The following is a 15,466-nucleotide window of genomic DNA, read 5'->3' on the forward strand; positions in this document are numbered from 1 at the left end:
CTAGTTAGTAAACGGCCTCGGCCAAAGTCTTACATAGCCTCGAGCTCACTAGACTCTAATGGAACAATAATAATAATAAGTGTAGCATCAACCTGTACAAAGGCATCAGACAGCACATCTTCAAGTCTACGCTCCTCAACACACAGTATCATTCAAACCAGATACGATAGGAAATTAATATCACCCACAATGAAGTTCTTCCTCCTCCTTACAACATCAATCTACACAGCCACCGTTCTGGCAGCACCAGGCGCCGTACGTCTTATCCGTCTTTCCCTGATCCCAACACCTCACTCCCGCCAGTAACTGGGCTAATCGGCATCCCCGTAGATTTCTCTCAACCGCTCCTTCAAAACTCTAGCTACCCGCGCAGACAGCGATGCTGAAGGCACAATTCACATTGCTTGCGTCGAGTGTCCGTGTAATGTAGGTGTAGTTTTTTTGGCTTCCCTCTTATCATTCCTGCCCAGCGGTATTTATCTGGATGGATTGTAAGGTGAAGTTTATGATTGGTTGGCTGACTCTGGGAACAGGGTTTCACGGGAGCATGCCAGTGCGTGAACAATGGATGTTGCTGTGGCCAGACTGTTCCGGGGCAGCCACCGGCTGGGGGGTGGAAGAGGACGGAGTAAGTTGTGTATTTGGGCGGCTTTTGGTAAGGAACATTATTTGGAAATGGGTTGGGGGGAGTTTGTGGAGCGATTAGGTGTTGATGTTTTGGTTTCAGTGTGGTTATATATGAGAGCAAATGCGTTGTTACCAAGCTTTCACAAATGTAAATTGTTGATTCAGCGCATGGTGATTTATTTGAAAGGATTATCTGGTGTACTAATAAAGAATACGGTATCGGTTCCAACCCAGTGTCACATCTTCCGACCAAAGGATTGGCCATGACTTACCAACCTTTTCGAACTTTCTCTGAGACTCGACATACAAGGGAGAGATCGTGTTTTCATCATGTCATTTAAAAGCGCAATCAATGGGAGTAGGAAACAACAGCACAGCAAGGGTTTCCAGTAGGAATCGTTCAATTTTCTCTACCTTTGATAGCTATCCTCTTGATACCAAACCCGAAATCAATCCTGTGCATCTACTATGCCATGATATGTAGTTACAGTACCAGCATCTTGCTAAGCTATGATAAAGCAGCTGAGCTGTCCTGGACTACCTGCATGTTCACTGCCCTCTATCCATCCATAGCCCGATTGCGCTTGAGAGCTGCGCCATCGCTTCTGCCCAGAGACCCGGTGAAAACGTGCACGTTCACGACCTCACTCCTACTGAAGCTTCAGCTCCTTTTGCGGCGCAGCTACGTATTTTCGTTTCCATGAGCCGTGAGAGTTGCAGTGGCGTCTTCAGCAACTGCGGTGCCGTTGGCGTTTGATGTGTTGGTAGCCTTGTTTTTAGAGTGAATGGGAAGATTGAGATGTTCCACGTTCCCTTCGTCCTCCTTCTCGACTTGAGCAAGCTCAACCGGGCCTTCACAGTGATGTCCAGGCTCGTCATGTTTATCATCCTCCATAATTTCGTCATCGTCGACAATTCCGTGCATCTCTCTACCCCTCCCTTCGTGCTCATCGTATTCTGCGTCGGTGGCGGGTCCGAATACAGGGCCTTCAAGATCTTCCCTCCTGGCGTCTTCAAACCGCTCCAGTTCCTGTCGTATCTTTTCTAGCACACGAAGGTCATCTTCATCCTCCAGCCTTGCTGCCCAAGTACGACACTTAGCATACTCTTCCTTAGCCTTGTCCAGGTACGGTTCTGCGGCAGTCCAGCTTTTCACGGCATATACGATGAGAATATAGTCCTTGCTTCGATAGTAAGGAGGGAGGGTAGGATCCCTAACATGACCAAAAAACAGTTAGCTGTAAAAAAAGCGATCAGGATTTCTGAGATGCCGTGCACTTACGTCAAGTTGTATTTTGCTGCTTCCAGACATTCGTCATCGCGACCCTCGTCGTAGAGAGTGCCTGCGTGTTCGTACTGCTCTTTATAGAGCCGGTTACCATGCGGGTCTTTGAAAGAGAATGTTACGGGTTGCATAGACATATCCGACTGATGACTTTTCCTTGAATTAAGTTGAATCTAGAAAGTTTGGAATCGAACGGCGAGCGAAAGTAGGAGTAGGCTGTAGGCTGTGTGCCAAGCTTTGTAACACCTCGCCTGACAGTCTAAGACGCGCAGGTGCAAACAGACCCGCGGCTATACCCACGTTACCTCACCAGAACTAGCAAGTGGGTTGCTTCACCGAATTTCTTTCCACTATTTTCACTAGTGACTCTATGGAAGCACAAAGAACTTTGTTTTCTATCACGTCATAGAATAATAGCGGCATGGATAGGACGGCAACAATTTCAACTTCCAGACAATCAAATCTCTGGCTTGGTGAGGCACATTTGAGCTAGCACAGTAGTTTGATGGTACTACAATCAATACCCCCATACTGATGTGCGCTTTTGAAGACCTCTCTCTTGCTTTCATTTCATGTATATCTAAAATGAATAGTTATTGTCCAGAAAAAGCCCTGCACCAATGTATTCACTTCCATCTGTGGAGGCAATCAAACGTAAATCTACAAGTATACAATCATCTGACAGACGTTTGAACTGAGAGATAGAGATCTCAACGCCTTTCAAGTACGGGATTGGCAAGTAATCGCATCACAGCGTGCCCAAGCAAATAGTGAAAGGCCATACGCTAAGCTTTGTACTTTCACTCATCAAGCGAAGCCCCGTGAACACAAATAAACCGATTTCCAGTTGATGTAAAGAAATAAAAGAGGGTCCTGAAAATTTGATCGCTTTAGACTCAACCTATTTACCACTACATATCCCCTCACCTGCAGCCTTTGATACAACACTTTTATTGAAGAGTGTGAAGTATATATTGTTAATTGAAGCTCCACCTCGGGGCAGCTACATAATATACAGACCTAGCACCATTCTGCTAAGGGCTCCAAGGCTCCGAATGGGCCTTCGACATATATACAGACTGCACTTTCTACAACTTTATCTTCCCCTATCGCAACGACCTGTCATCTCGCTGAACTGGGTCGACAACGACAACAAGTGAGTAGAATCTGCAAGAAGAGCACTTGGTACAAAAAGCTCACAAAGCCATAGTATAACCAAGCCTACCCGTACACATTCAGCCTTCCGGTCACCACCGCCAACAGAATGTAGTTTGGAGACCGTAATAGGCGGCATGTATCTTGGCCTATATTCTCCATCAGTCGGGCACTTCACGTGGAATCAGGTTGGCGCATGGTCACGGGATGGACTACCAAATATATCTCCCACAGCTTCAAACATGCCAGAAGGCCGGCATAAGGTCTGCACATTGCTACTCCAGATCGTCGCGGAAAAAGCTGAAAATCGGACGAGCAGTCCAGTATTGGCAAGGAGACGATTGTGGTCACGAATGACGTCTATGAAGCTAGATGCATTGGACGGACAATGAGGCGTGATCTGTTCGGGCGCGCGATCCATCACTGCTGATTGACGACGTGCTTGGCGGTCGCTCACCCTTTGGCAAGAAGCCGAGCTTAAGATTCGGCTCTGCTTTGATGATAAGAGGTCAACATCTTCTGCTATGAGCTGAGCCAGAAGGAGAAGTGGAGGTGAGTACATTATGAGCCTATCGTTATTGGTTATTCACAACCTACAGGTACAATCTCGGTGACGAAGGTTTCGGCTATCATTCTTCAAAGAACTAAGTGGGATGCGAAAGAGCCCTGCGTACTTTTTTCGTGTCCTGCCATGGACCGGTTTTCAACATGCTGCCGCTATACTAGGGATAGGAATAGAGTGAATAGCAATTGATCATATGGTTGCAACAGGGAATACCTGTAGGATACTCGCACCATATCCATACATACGTGCTGACGGGTTAGAGGAATCTGGGAATATCCAGGTATCCAATGAAAGTATCAGGTAGGATTACATTGTATTTTAACCACTGCTATCTCATTACTATACGATGATTCCGAATTCCATCCAGGAAGCACCTTTCTAATTCTTTTCGTTCCTCACACTGACGCTCTCGACATCGCCACCTTCTCCTCCACCAACGTATGTGCTCTCCTTTATGTTGTTCATGGCGTCTTCCTGGGCATCTGCCTTGCGGAATGTGAGGTAGAAGCCAATACCGCCCGCCAGTGCAATAACAGCGATGGAGCCATAGTTCCAGACCAGGAGGGGATCTTCGGACAAACCGACAAAAGCTTGACCCAGTGCAGACGAAACTGCAGAAGTTGATAGAGCGATAGCCTGGACTGTGGACTTCATATTGTTGGGAGCTTTGGTGTACGCGTACTCAAGCTTGGTGATGGATGCCATAATCTCGGAGAATCCGATCAACCCATATGGAACGACTTGGACCCAGACGGTAATGTCAGCATTGCAGTCGTCGCGCTCTTTGCTGAGTGCATTGATGTTGTTTCCGCATGGTGACATTTTGTAAATGTAATACTGGGTAACGCATGCTGATACCATGGCGAAAGAGCTGAGCGCAAATCCGAGCGTAATTTTCTTGATTGGCGAAAGGAATATGCCTGCCTTTCGGAGTCCAGGGTAAATGATGAAGTCCATAATCGGAATTAGGATAATAATGAATAGGGGATTCAGCTTCGAAACGATGTCGTTCGGTACCTTGCCCAAATTCATGGTATTGGCCTGGGAGACAAGATTACCCGTCATTTGGTTATATCTGCACGTAGTTAGCATTATATAATATCTTTCAAAGGAGGATTTTAATACGCTAGCCAATAAACGGGAAACCAAAGAAACACTTTGCATGCTAGAATGCCCCTTTTTACTTCATCTACCCATGCGTCGTCGAAGGTCATCCAGTCCGGAATGGGTTTGTTGTTCGCACGGAGAGCACTGGGCTTAACCCTCTCCCAGAAACCATCATCCTTAAACGTATTCTTGTGTGGGGAGTGTTTGATAGCAAGTCTTATGAGTTTAAATGCTTTCCCCATGACGGATCCTGTTGGTGGAGAGAGCTTGTAGTGCTTTTTCATTGCGATGAGGATCGCTGGACATAGTAGGTAGCAGATCGTAGGAAGTGTGAAACTCAACCAGAACCTTATTTCGAGTTAGCACAACTTTCTGAGGGCTTAAATGATGGGAAGTTCCAACCCGCAGAAATGTTCAGCGTAGACCATTGCGAGGGATCCACAGATAGAGCCGCAGTTGATCAAAAAGTAGAAGTATATGTAGATCCTGGCGGTCGTTGTGGGCGGGTCTACAATCTCCTTTTTGCCGTCCTTGCGCACGCGAACGTAAGCTTTTTGGTCCTTGTATTGCTCGGCAATTAAGGGCGAGATATTGCTTTTGAATCCTCCAGTGCCGATGCCCATGATGACGAGGCCGACGGAGAAGATGGCAATGGCAGCGTTCGGCTTAACGATGACCTGAGGGATAGCAGCCATAATCAGGATGATATGGCCGATGATTGCAACAATGTTGGAGTACTGGATGGTTTTGTAGCGTCCCCAGTACTCGTCAGCCAGCCAGGCACCGGCGAGGGGCGTTAGGTATGACCAAAAATTGTTAAAGGTAGTTAAACCAGTCGATGCGCGCTGACCCATGTCGAGAGCACCAGAGCCAGGTTTTTTGAGGAAGCCGGCACCGGTTTTGGAGCCGGGGGGAAGTGGCTTTTGGATAAAGTCTATCGAGTGCGGTCAGTGAGAGTCAGCGCACGTGACTTTTGTGCACGTGACTTGCGCCCAACTTACTCACGAAGACAGCGCTGGTACCGTAGTAACTGAACCGCTCGACAAACTCAACAACAGCTACAGTCCAGGCCTGCCATGGGATCCTACCAGGGACCCTAAGAAGAGTCGCCCATTCTTCCTCAGTGGGAGCGGGTCCCAACAGATTGTTGTTGTCGTCGTAGGATGAGGTAGAGCTGACATCCAGAGGAACAGGATCGGTGGTCAAAGTGGCTCCCTTGGTAATTTCAAGAGATGCCTTGACATCTGCGTTGGCCGCCATTGTGCTGTGCGACAGACCGGTATCTGGTCTGCCTGAGAAAAGCCAATCACAAAAGGCGCAGAGCTCGCGAACTGTACTCGCGCAACCCTATCGATGGCGCAGGAGGCAAATCAATTGAGAAAGGCAATGGATTTGAATTTCAAATGGGCGAGGCTGGGTAAATGGCCCTCTTCATATATAGTTACAAGCAAAGCTGCTCTTCCAGCCATTGAACAAGAGTTCCACGTGAATGGAACTCGGCTATCAAAGCATCCACCACCAAACTTGCCTCCCGTTCGCTCATAGGCCGTGTTATCGTTACCGTTACACCTGAAAACCACACTCCAGACCCATAGGATCTTGGCTAGTTCGGTCGAAGGATCCCCGCAAAGCGTGCTAGGCGTCTTGCCGCCATTAAGCGCGCTGTTGAAGGCATTCCAAGACCACGGGAGACCCCTTGATAATGATAAGATAGGAATGCGCAAAGGCTGGGCAACAAGGTGGTGCGGCGGAACGTTCGAAAAAGATGTGCCAAGAAGTGCTAAGCGGAAAAAAGATAACACCAGTCAAAGCTTCCCCAGGAGCCCACCCGACGTGCCAAGTCGCTCCCCATCTCTTCCTCTTGTCACCTCCCCATTCCGCCTTAGCCTCCGGGCCCACCGATTACACAACCATTCACTGGACGGAAGCTCTCGTGAGTGCGCAGGCCAAGGGCTTGGTGGTGGCACGGTCAGGATAAGCGTTTGATTATCCCAAACCTCCTTCTACAATTGACTACGCGCAGGAAGACAATCAATGGGGCGCGGTTATGATGGCTAACCAGTGTATCAGGAAGAGCAACAGGGACAGAGAGTTCTAACCATGCGCTGAGTGCGGCACACTCAGGTGGAGCGCAGACTGAGGACAGATTGCAGCATACAACTACCACGACCATTCCTTCACACCATCAATCCGCCCGGCCGATGCCAATGGATCGAGATCTTTACACATACATCTGCCATCGCAAAGCATTACCAATATGCAGTTGCCACCACGTCCTGCAAGGCGTCTTATCTTTCCTTTGGTCGGGCTCACCGAATCCTGTTGCTTGCGAGATCGCCTCCCGGGAGATGATCACATTCTCCGTGCATGTTCTAGAGTGGGTCAGTAGTCTCCATTTTTGGATACTCTGGGAGGCCGTACCTTGGGTGAAATCTCGCATGTGCATGTTGGGATGCGACACGTGAGCAGGTGCACCTAATCCATGCACTGCATCTTGTTCTTGTCCCGGCGCGGTAGCACCATAAACCTGCCTGGGCAATCGAGGATGCCATGCTTGTTGGTTCAGGGCCGGCGCTTGCAGTGGTTGGGCCGCGTAGTTGGTGCCCGTCGCCGATGGAAAAGAGTTGGCTTGAGGCAGTTGATATGGCATTTGGTAGCCGGTCCACGCCCCATAGGTCCATTGGTAAGAGGAAGGATCGCCGCCATTGTGGTTTTGCATGTGTGGAAAAACTTGCTGCTGGTACTGCGGCATGTCCATCTGCATTGGCGCAGCGATATGGGGTCCATACATGCCGTACGAACCTGTGTATGGGCCGTAAGGCTGATGGTACCCACTCATTGATCCTGAATCATACTGCGACCAAGTCATCGGTGTTCTCGACGGAATACGACCTGTGTGAGGTGCATTAGGAACATAACCCGAAGGAACGTTGTAGCCACCAATAGCATGTGGTGGTCTACCTGACTGCACCCCAAGACCGTTACGACGGTGCCTAGGATGGCCAGGATCACTGCCATGTTCGGCGTTGTTCCTCTTCTTGTCTGTTTCCCCCTCCTTATCACTAATGCTGGTACCGTTGAGCTGGTTCCGCAGGGCGTCCATCGCTGCCACATGCTGCGAGTTGGGAAACTTGCGCTTAGGTTGGGAATCGCCATCAGTCTTTCCTGGTCGTGGGAAATCCGGGCTTGCGTCTGGCCCTAGCGAGTACAGATCGTATGTTCCATGTCGGATCGCATGTCGAACAAAGATGCGGATACACAACTGCTCACCCTGTTTGATGACGCGCGTGAACTTGGTCCGCTCAGATGGCGTTAGGATATCCGGGTTGACGAGACACAAGCGCAGTCGTTCGATGGTGGATGGAAAGTCTTCGTAGAAAGGCTGCGACGTGAACTCAGCATACAGGTCAGGTAATCCGGTGTATTCCAAACATACCACCTCCGCCACTCGGATACATGAGCAACGGGCGATGGGCCTGGAGTACGTCCGTCAAATCAACAGTGCGAAGGATACTCACAATCCGGTCTAGCTTGAATCGAGCGAAGAGCACCATATGGACCCAATGAGATGTCGGCCTCTTCTCCCGCCCATATTGCTCGCCAAACACGAGCTCTAGGAACGGGATGAGCTCCCGACTAGCCCACTCGAGGTCAAGATTTCCAGGCGGCTCTGTTCTTGACGATGTCGGCATATTTCTGGTCGGATTGGATTGAGTCGGTGAGTAGAGTTGAGGGTGCGAGTTGAAGTAGACGCAATTTCAGCAAACAGGGAGAGGTTGTTTGCGCGGCAAGACTTGCAGCCTAGCGAGGTCACAGAGCGGATTAAGCAAACGTGTTCTTGTGTTTTCACATTCACTTCACCTCTGTACGTCATCGGTATAGTTACTCGCACTGACCAGCCTGGAGAAACCTCACTCATCACTTGATTCTAATTATGGCATGTGGTGAACAGTCGTGTGTGTCAAGACCCACGAACATGATACTCCTCTCCTGTTACCAAGACATAAGACAGCATATCCTTCGCATTACACATACATAATACTTCCAAGATCAAAAACACCTATCGTATCACAGAAAAAGGACTAGGATTCTTATTTTTTTTTGCAACCTGCATAACGCATATCCTATCCGAGTTCTTTCTCCTCTCTCCACCAAACCGCCTTCCTCGTATCACGACCATGTTCACTACTGCACACTCAAGAGACTTTGCAGCTAGCACACATTATCCCCGTCATTAGACTAACATTGTCTCTCCAACAATCAACCAATTAGTCAATCAACCACTTGATAAAAGTCTCATGCCCTCTTCTCCCTTGGACGAAACAGACTCTCGTGGTCCCCAGTTACCTCCAGCCTTTTCATGTTTGGGCAGTACGTACTACTGCTATATACAACCTTGTTTCAGACATCAAATCAATAAAACAGTCCTGTCGAAACATCCCTCTACGCAAGCAGACCGATACAACCTTGACGAGCATACGAAAGACATACTAGATCTAGTCTGCGAATATTAGATCCTCTCCCCCTGCCCTATCTCGATATGCATATTTCTACTCTCTGACCTTTTATGCTGATCTCACCATCTTTTTTCTTCCTCTACTCAGTCCTTTTTCATTTCTTCGTATCTCTTTTCATCGTACCTCTCTTCATTCTTTTCTTCCTTGTTCTATCCAATTCTAGTTTTATTACACGGCCAGATTCATTTCCATGGCAACTCAATCCACCAGAACTACTTGTATATAACACACACTTCCCTTAATCAATACTCGCAGCAACATCTTCGTCTACGCAATTAATTTTGATGGCGCCCTACACACAGCACCAAAGATACATTTTCACGTTGACAAGCGAGATGGTAATATGCATAGTTTATATTCGATATGCAGAGTGAGATTAGACGTGATCATTGTATGTAGAATGTGTGATTTATCCAATTCACTAGGTAAACTTGCTGTACATGTACTGATCTGTGTATACAGATAGCTAGCGTGACGCGCTTGAGTACGCACACTCAATATGTCTTTGCCCTTGACAATGGGCGACAGAATGAAGGGAGCAAGGAAGAAGACTATCTACGCAGCTATATACATTTCAAAGCAGAGACTCCTATCCATGCACGGTTCAACATACTAAGATATATGCACATATGTATGCGTGCGCGTGTGTAAGGAAAGATGTACATACAAGCAAGAACATGTGAATTTAGCAGGTGTGTGTGAACGAGTCAAAGACTGAAACTAATATTAAGCCTAAGACCGAGACCAAGACTAAGACCAAGACTTGGGAAATATGTACCCACTACCTACCTACATACCTACCTACGTACCGACTACCCCACGCAGGTACATGATGCCATACATTAGATTACACTACACCACCTACGTGATATCACTAAAAAAACATCAATAGCAACAACACAAACAGACGAGGTGAGCAAAAGGAAAGAATTTAGAAATTAATACTACAAGGTACAAGAAGCTGGGTCGGAAAAAAAAGGGGGGGGCCAAGGGGAGGGGGAAGTGAGCCAAAGTGACCACCACACCATGACCACCACCACCACCACCAATCATAGGAAGGAAGAGAAGCAAGGAAGAGAGGGGAGGAAAAACGGAAAAAAAGCATCCCGGCTTTTTCCTACCCTAGCCGGATGATGTAGAGAGAGGAAGAAGAAGAAGAAGAAGAAGGAAAAAAAGAAATTCCATCCATCTATCCCATTCCTTATTTCCTCTTTGCACGACTACAAAATCAAAGCACAAAACTCCGTCTCCCGGCCTCGACATTGTCGATCCAATTCCGCAGCGACAAGGTGTGTGTGCTTCCCTGCTCATTCAGAGTCTTTACTTCTTCGTCTCCGTCTCTGGCATCACCAGATATCAAGCTTTTCTTCCGGTAGAGTCGATGAGGTGCTTTCTAAGCAGGCGTCGTACTCCGGTCTCTCCTTAGCAGCCCGCCTCGCTTTTCCTTGTTGCTGGGTCGTGGGCTGACGCTGCCGTGCTGACTGGTGGCATCGCCTGGTTGGAAGCTAGTGCGGAGTGTGACCATGCCCCTGCCCACGCCCACGTTTTGCTCGCTACCACTGCCCTGGTCGGAGACGGTAAATTGGGCATCGCCGAGTTCCTCGTCGCGGCCAAACTTGGAGTGGTCTTTGACGATGATCTTGAAAAAGGCGTCGGCGGTACATTGCGCCTTGAAGGTTTCTTCAGACGGGTTAAATACCACAGAGCCTTGAGGGGCTTTGATGTGATCTGTCTTGTGAATCTCCTTCTTGCCAAGTTGGATGTGTGCTCGGAGGTTGGTGTTTGGAGGGAAGCCGTCAGCGCTTAGAACGGTAATGCTGGCTGTGCCGTGCTCGGCCCCGCCAATGCCGTCACCGTAGCGGCTTGAGAAACTCTGTGCACCCAGAGAACGATGCCTGTTATGGTTTGTGCTCTCTCTTGGTGGTGTGTTGGGCTCGCCTTCAATGGAGATGATGGGCGTGTCAGCCGATGGCCGGTCAGCAGTGTCTGGACGCTCGGGTTCGTCGTCGCCACCAGCTTCACCACGAGACTTTCTACGCTTGAAACCACGGCCGAGGAAGGTTCCTGCACGAACGACATTACCGCCCACAAAAGCAGCACCCTTACCGACCCCCTTTACAGGAGCACCAATCACCTTGCCTGGAACTGCAAAGGTGCCAGAAAAGGTACTTGAGCCCTGGCGAGAGCGCATGACATAGTCTGGTTTGAACAGCATGCGTAGACGAATGGCACCAGACTTTCCGTCCAGTGCGAGCGTGACTTCTTGCTGCTGGAAGGGCTCCAAAATCTCCAGGTTGATGTTGGCCCTGCCGAGGAAATCGGCCTTGTCACCAAAGTCCCAATCAAAGACGTTGACGAGAAAATCGGCTGCTGTCCGGCTTCGTACTGGCACTTCAAAATACTCGTTCCAGGCAGGGTGGAGTGTCTTCTTCTGCGTCTTCGTCTTGTACACCTCTTTGTCGTTGAGTATGAATTTGCAGTAAGGATCCGAGAAGCCGTTGCGGTCAGCTGCAGGCAGATCCGCTGCATCAAGCACATCTACTCGAAGAGTACCCTGGTTGTTGAAAGACTCGCTAGGATCGAGACGCATCTTGACAGGAATGTACTTGAGCAGGACCGTAATCTTGTTCTCACGCCCGTTCTTGTCTTTCAGAGTGAATTGGGTAGGCGTGTACTAAGCAGTCAGTACGCATCCTGTATCGAGCTTGTAGAGACTTACCAAAGCTCTTCGCAACGTATCGATAGTATTTCCGGTCAACTTGGCGACAACGTGATCGCCATGGTCCTCACCGTCGTTATCAACATGCTCAATGATACGGAGAGTGATCCTGGAAAAGTCGAGTTCTCGAATCATGGTATCTCCAACTACGTCGTGTCAGCATCGTGCAATAAGAACATCTTTTTTTCCATACCATCGTTGAAGACCATCTTGTTACTCCTGATCTTGGTGCTGGAATAGCTGGCATATGCCATGTCATCCATAATAACATCGACGTGAGCGCCAGTCCGAGCAAACTCGCCATCAATGAGCTTGAATACCAGCAAACCGGATTCTGCAAACGTCAGTAAAGTCATCTAAAATTGTAAGAATACAGGATACGGGGCTGCGGTCGGGGCGACCAACTCAGCCAGCCCAATTCCTCATTCCCACAATGGCCGCGCAACCTACCATACTGCTGCAAGTTGTCCTGGGTAAGCCTCAATTTCTCAATCTCCTTCTTTTGTTCAACAGCCTCTTCCTGTCTTTGCTCATTATTCTCAAGCTCCTTGATCATGTCCTTCTCGCTCGACTTGAGCGAAGAAATAGTTCCGACGGTATCTGCTCTGCTGATGGCAGATGAGCCAGATGTAACACGCTGATGACTGGTCTTGGAGGCTTCAGACGGAGGGCGGGTACTGCCATTGGTTGCAACCTCCTTCTTCTCTTCTTCTTCGTCTTCCTCGGGATCCCAGGTCGGGTAGGTAGGGTAGAAGGAGCAAGTGTAGTTTAGCGTACCCTTGGATTGAGTGTGCCCACTCAACCTCAAAGGTGCTGCCACGGGCTGCTTTTGTTCATAGACAAGATATTCGCCATTCGTATCTTGCGTGATATAATCGCCAGCCAAAAGCTCAATGTGTCCCAATGGGCGATCTTTGCCAAGAGTTTCCTCGTCCATGACTTCCAGTGTAAGCTTCTCGCGGGGAGTGTGGACAGGCACGTAGATGACCTCGTCCCAGTCTGGGTTCAGATTGTTCTTGAACACGACAGTACGTCCCTTTTCGATACCAGACAGCAGAACGCGGACATATGGGTCCGACTTGCCGAGCGCCTCAAGGTTGCGCAGCTCACGAGCGCTCTGGAAGTGCAGTCTCATGACACCAATGGGCGTCAGGTAGCCACTTGAATTCACAGATCCCTTGAGCGCGACCGGTTTCCAGTCGAGCTTCATCTTTACACGGCCACTCGATGCACCGGCAAGATTAAACCATTCGTGGCCCTTGGCCATCAGTTCCAGCATGTCGTCAATCGTAATTTGATAAGTACCAAGGATCGGATCAGTTGCAAGGTCGCGGTCATCCTTGACAACAAGACCCAGCTTGGCCTTCTTGCGGTCAGTAATGAGCATCTCCTTGGTCGCATCTGGCCAGATGGGTTGGTTGGTTCGCTTCATGACACGCGATTTGTGGACTTCGTGTCCGTTGAGAAGGAGAACTGCATATGGACTCAGTTGTCCAATCAAGCTCTTGCTGCCGTCCATGTCCTTGGCCTGCTCTACAGTAAACTTGCAGATACCCGTGCGCGACTCTGGCGGTGGCTCCTTGGTGCCATCTTCCAGTGTAGTGCCTTCGAGAACCGGGAAGAAGCGAATGTCGGCTGTAACCAGACCCCGCGCTCGACCGCCAGACATGACCTCAAGCTGTAGATTTTCGTTGTCAGGATTCTCCTCGAGCTGTTCCAGGGCAAAGGTAGCGGTGCCGAGATCCTTGTCCTTTCGAATGTCATTGTAGTCGAAGATGTTGATGGTGAGCGAGTCTTTGAGCGATGTGATGATGATGTTGACAGTCTCATTCCATCTCGGGTTAGGGTTTTCATGAACAGTCTTGGTACGTCCGAGCACATTGCGGTTGTTGATGGAAACAGTGGCATATGGGTCGGGGGTACCAGAGAACTTGTCGGGATTCTTGAGGCCCTGTGCACCGTGGAAATGGACTTGCAAAACGCCAATCGCTTGATCGACAGGGTTGCCAGCCAACATCTTGGCAATCTCAATGGGGAAAACGTTGGGGTCGTACATCATGGGGCCCAAATTGGCATGGATCTGCTCCATAATGAAGCTTTCCAATCCGGGAATAAAGTTGATGTCAAAACCAAATGTTTCTCCGCCCAGGGGCTTGCACACATAATCAATGGTGGGGCGGTCCAAAAAGGACATTTCGACCTTTTCAATGTGGGGAAAGGGCAGCTGCAGCTTGAACTTGAGGCGCATGAGACCGGAAAAGGCCATGTCTTCGACAATGACGTCTAGACCTTTGCTAACGAGGCCTTTGCCGACGCGAATCTCAAGCACGACTTTGGGGTTGATCTTGTTCTTGATCTGCCTCGAGGTGAGGTCAGCCGTGTCGTTGGGCGTAAAGCTAAATTTCCAATCCATGAGCACAATGTCGTCCTGGGTCTTGGGGTACGTTTTGACGTGCTCCAATCGCGGCGGCTTCGTTCCGAGGACGAATGTCTTCATCTTCAGGCTGTCGAGGAATGCTGGGGTCGATGTGGAGAGGACCTGGTCTACAGTGCCGACAATGGTGTCACACAAGACAGGGGCGTAAATGGGCCAAAACTTGACCAGAAAGCTGTTGATCCACTCGAGGGTCTCGGTATCCGTCTCCAGCTTGTTCTTTGCCATTTCGCGATTGAGATCGTCTCGCGCATTGCGGCGCACGCGACGAATCGAGGTTCGATAGTAGGTTCCGCAGACGGCGATGAATATCATGATCCAGCCCAGCCCACCGCCCAGGACACCGACAACCCACGAGCTCAGACAGGCAAAGATGATGATGCCCGTATTATGATACCAGTCACCAAAGAACTTGTCCTCCAGTCTGCCCTCCAGCCACGTCTGGTGGTCGGCCAGAGAGGGCTCCTCCTCCTGAATCTCCGAGCCCGGCATGCCGAACCGTGGCGCCCATCCGACTCGTTCCCAGCGCGCGTCGTCGTCGAAGAAGTGGCCGGGCGCGTGACCGTTTTCTTTGGGTGCTTCGGGTGGTAGTACAGCACCGGCTTTGGTGGGCGTGGGCAGGTCATACTGGCTGGGGCCATTGTCGTCGGTGTCTGTGACCAGGGCTGTTGCATTGGGGTTTCGCTCGTGGTGGAAGCCCGGGGGGACTCGCGATCGAGCCTGGGCCCGCTTCTCCTCTGGACTGGCATTGGGGTCGAATTGAAAGGCAGCGCTGCCGGCGGCCTGGGCCTGCTGCACAATGGAACGCTCCGCCTGCTGGGCCGTGATGGAGCTGTTGGGATCCTTTGCTGCATCGAGCAGGCCCTGCTGCTTCAGCTCGGATGCTCGTGATTCGGTGGCCATGTCGGGAATGTGGAGCGGAGGTCCGACCGGCTCGCGGTATATGGCAGCTGCACGACGGACAGAGCGCGCGCAATTGGGCGCTCGCAGGCGAGGAAGAGGACAGGTGGAAGCGGGCGGGAGGTGTCTGGTCTTGAGGGGAGCGGAAACCTGCTGT

General features: G+C 49.9%; 4 protein-coding genes across 4 annotated transcripts; all 4 read right to left on the minus strand.

Annotated features, from left to right (window-relative positions):
- Positions 1-1,309: 1,309 nt before the first annotated feature.
- On the minus strand, positions 1,310-2,049 carry SETTUDRAFT_30864 (uncharacterized protein; the record flags this gene model as incomplete). Its single annotated transcript, XM_008026802.1, has 2 exons — positions 1,310-1,841; positions 1,910-2,049. 2 exons carry the CDS (start codon positions 2,047-2,049, stop codon positions 1,310-1,312), a joined length of 672 nt encoding a protein of 223 aa, XP_008024993.1.
- Positions 2,050-3,956: 1,907 nt separating this feature from the next.
- Positions 3,957-6,028, minus strand: SETTUDRAFT_134684 (uncharacterized protein). Its single transcript, XM_008027016.1, has 4 exons — positions 5,741-6,028; positions 5,142-5,673; positions 4,758-5,087; positions 3,957-4,707 (listed from the first exon to the last, which is right to left on the minus strand). The coding sequence occupies exons 1-4, from the start codon at positions 5,997-5,999 to the stop codon at positions 4,011-4,013; spliced, it is 1,818 nt and encodes a 605-aa protein (XP_008025207.1). The 5' UTR covers positions 6,000-6,028; the 3' UTR covers positions 3,957-4,010.
- A 1,063-nt stretch (positions 6,029-7,091) lies between these two features.
- SETTUDRAFT_19048 (uncharacterized protein) lies at positions 7,092-8,431 on the minus strand (the record flags this gene model as incomplete). The annotated part of the gene is made up of 3 exons (XM_008026676.1): positions 7,092-7,111; positions 7,161-8,121; positions 8,258-8,431. The coding sequence occupies 3 exons, from the start codon at positions 8,429-8,431 to the stop codon at positions 7,092-7,094; spliced, it is 1,155 nt and encodes a 384-aa protein (XP_008024867.1).
- A 1,790-nt stretch (positions 8,432-10,221) lies between these two features.
- On the minus strand, positions 10,222-15,466 carry SETTUDRAFT_114861 (uncharacterized protein). Its single transcript, XM_008027017.1, has 4 exons — positions 12,426-15,466; positions 12,169-12,309; positions 11,976-12,121; positions 10,222-11,930 (listed from the first exon to the last, which is right to left on the minus strand). The coding sequence occupies exons 1-4, from the start codon at positions 15,310-15,312 to the stop codon at positions 10,650-10,652; spliced, it is 4,455 nt and encodes a 1,484-aa protein (XP_008025208.1). The 5' UTR covers positions 15,313-15,466; the 3' UTR covers positions 10,222-10,649.

Source organism: Exserohilum turcica (genome assembly GCF_000359705.1).
Source record: "Exserohilum turcica Et28A unplaced genomic scaffold SETTUscaffold_2, whole genome shotgun sequence".
Taxonomy (NCBI): domain Eukaryota; kingdom Fungi; phylum Ascomycota; class Dothideomycetes; order Pleosporales; family Pleosporaceae; genus Exserohilum; species Exserohilum turcicum.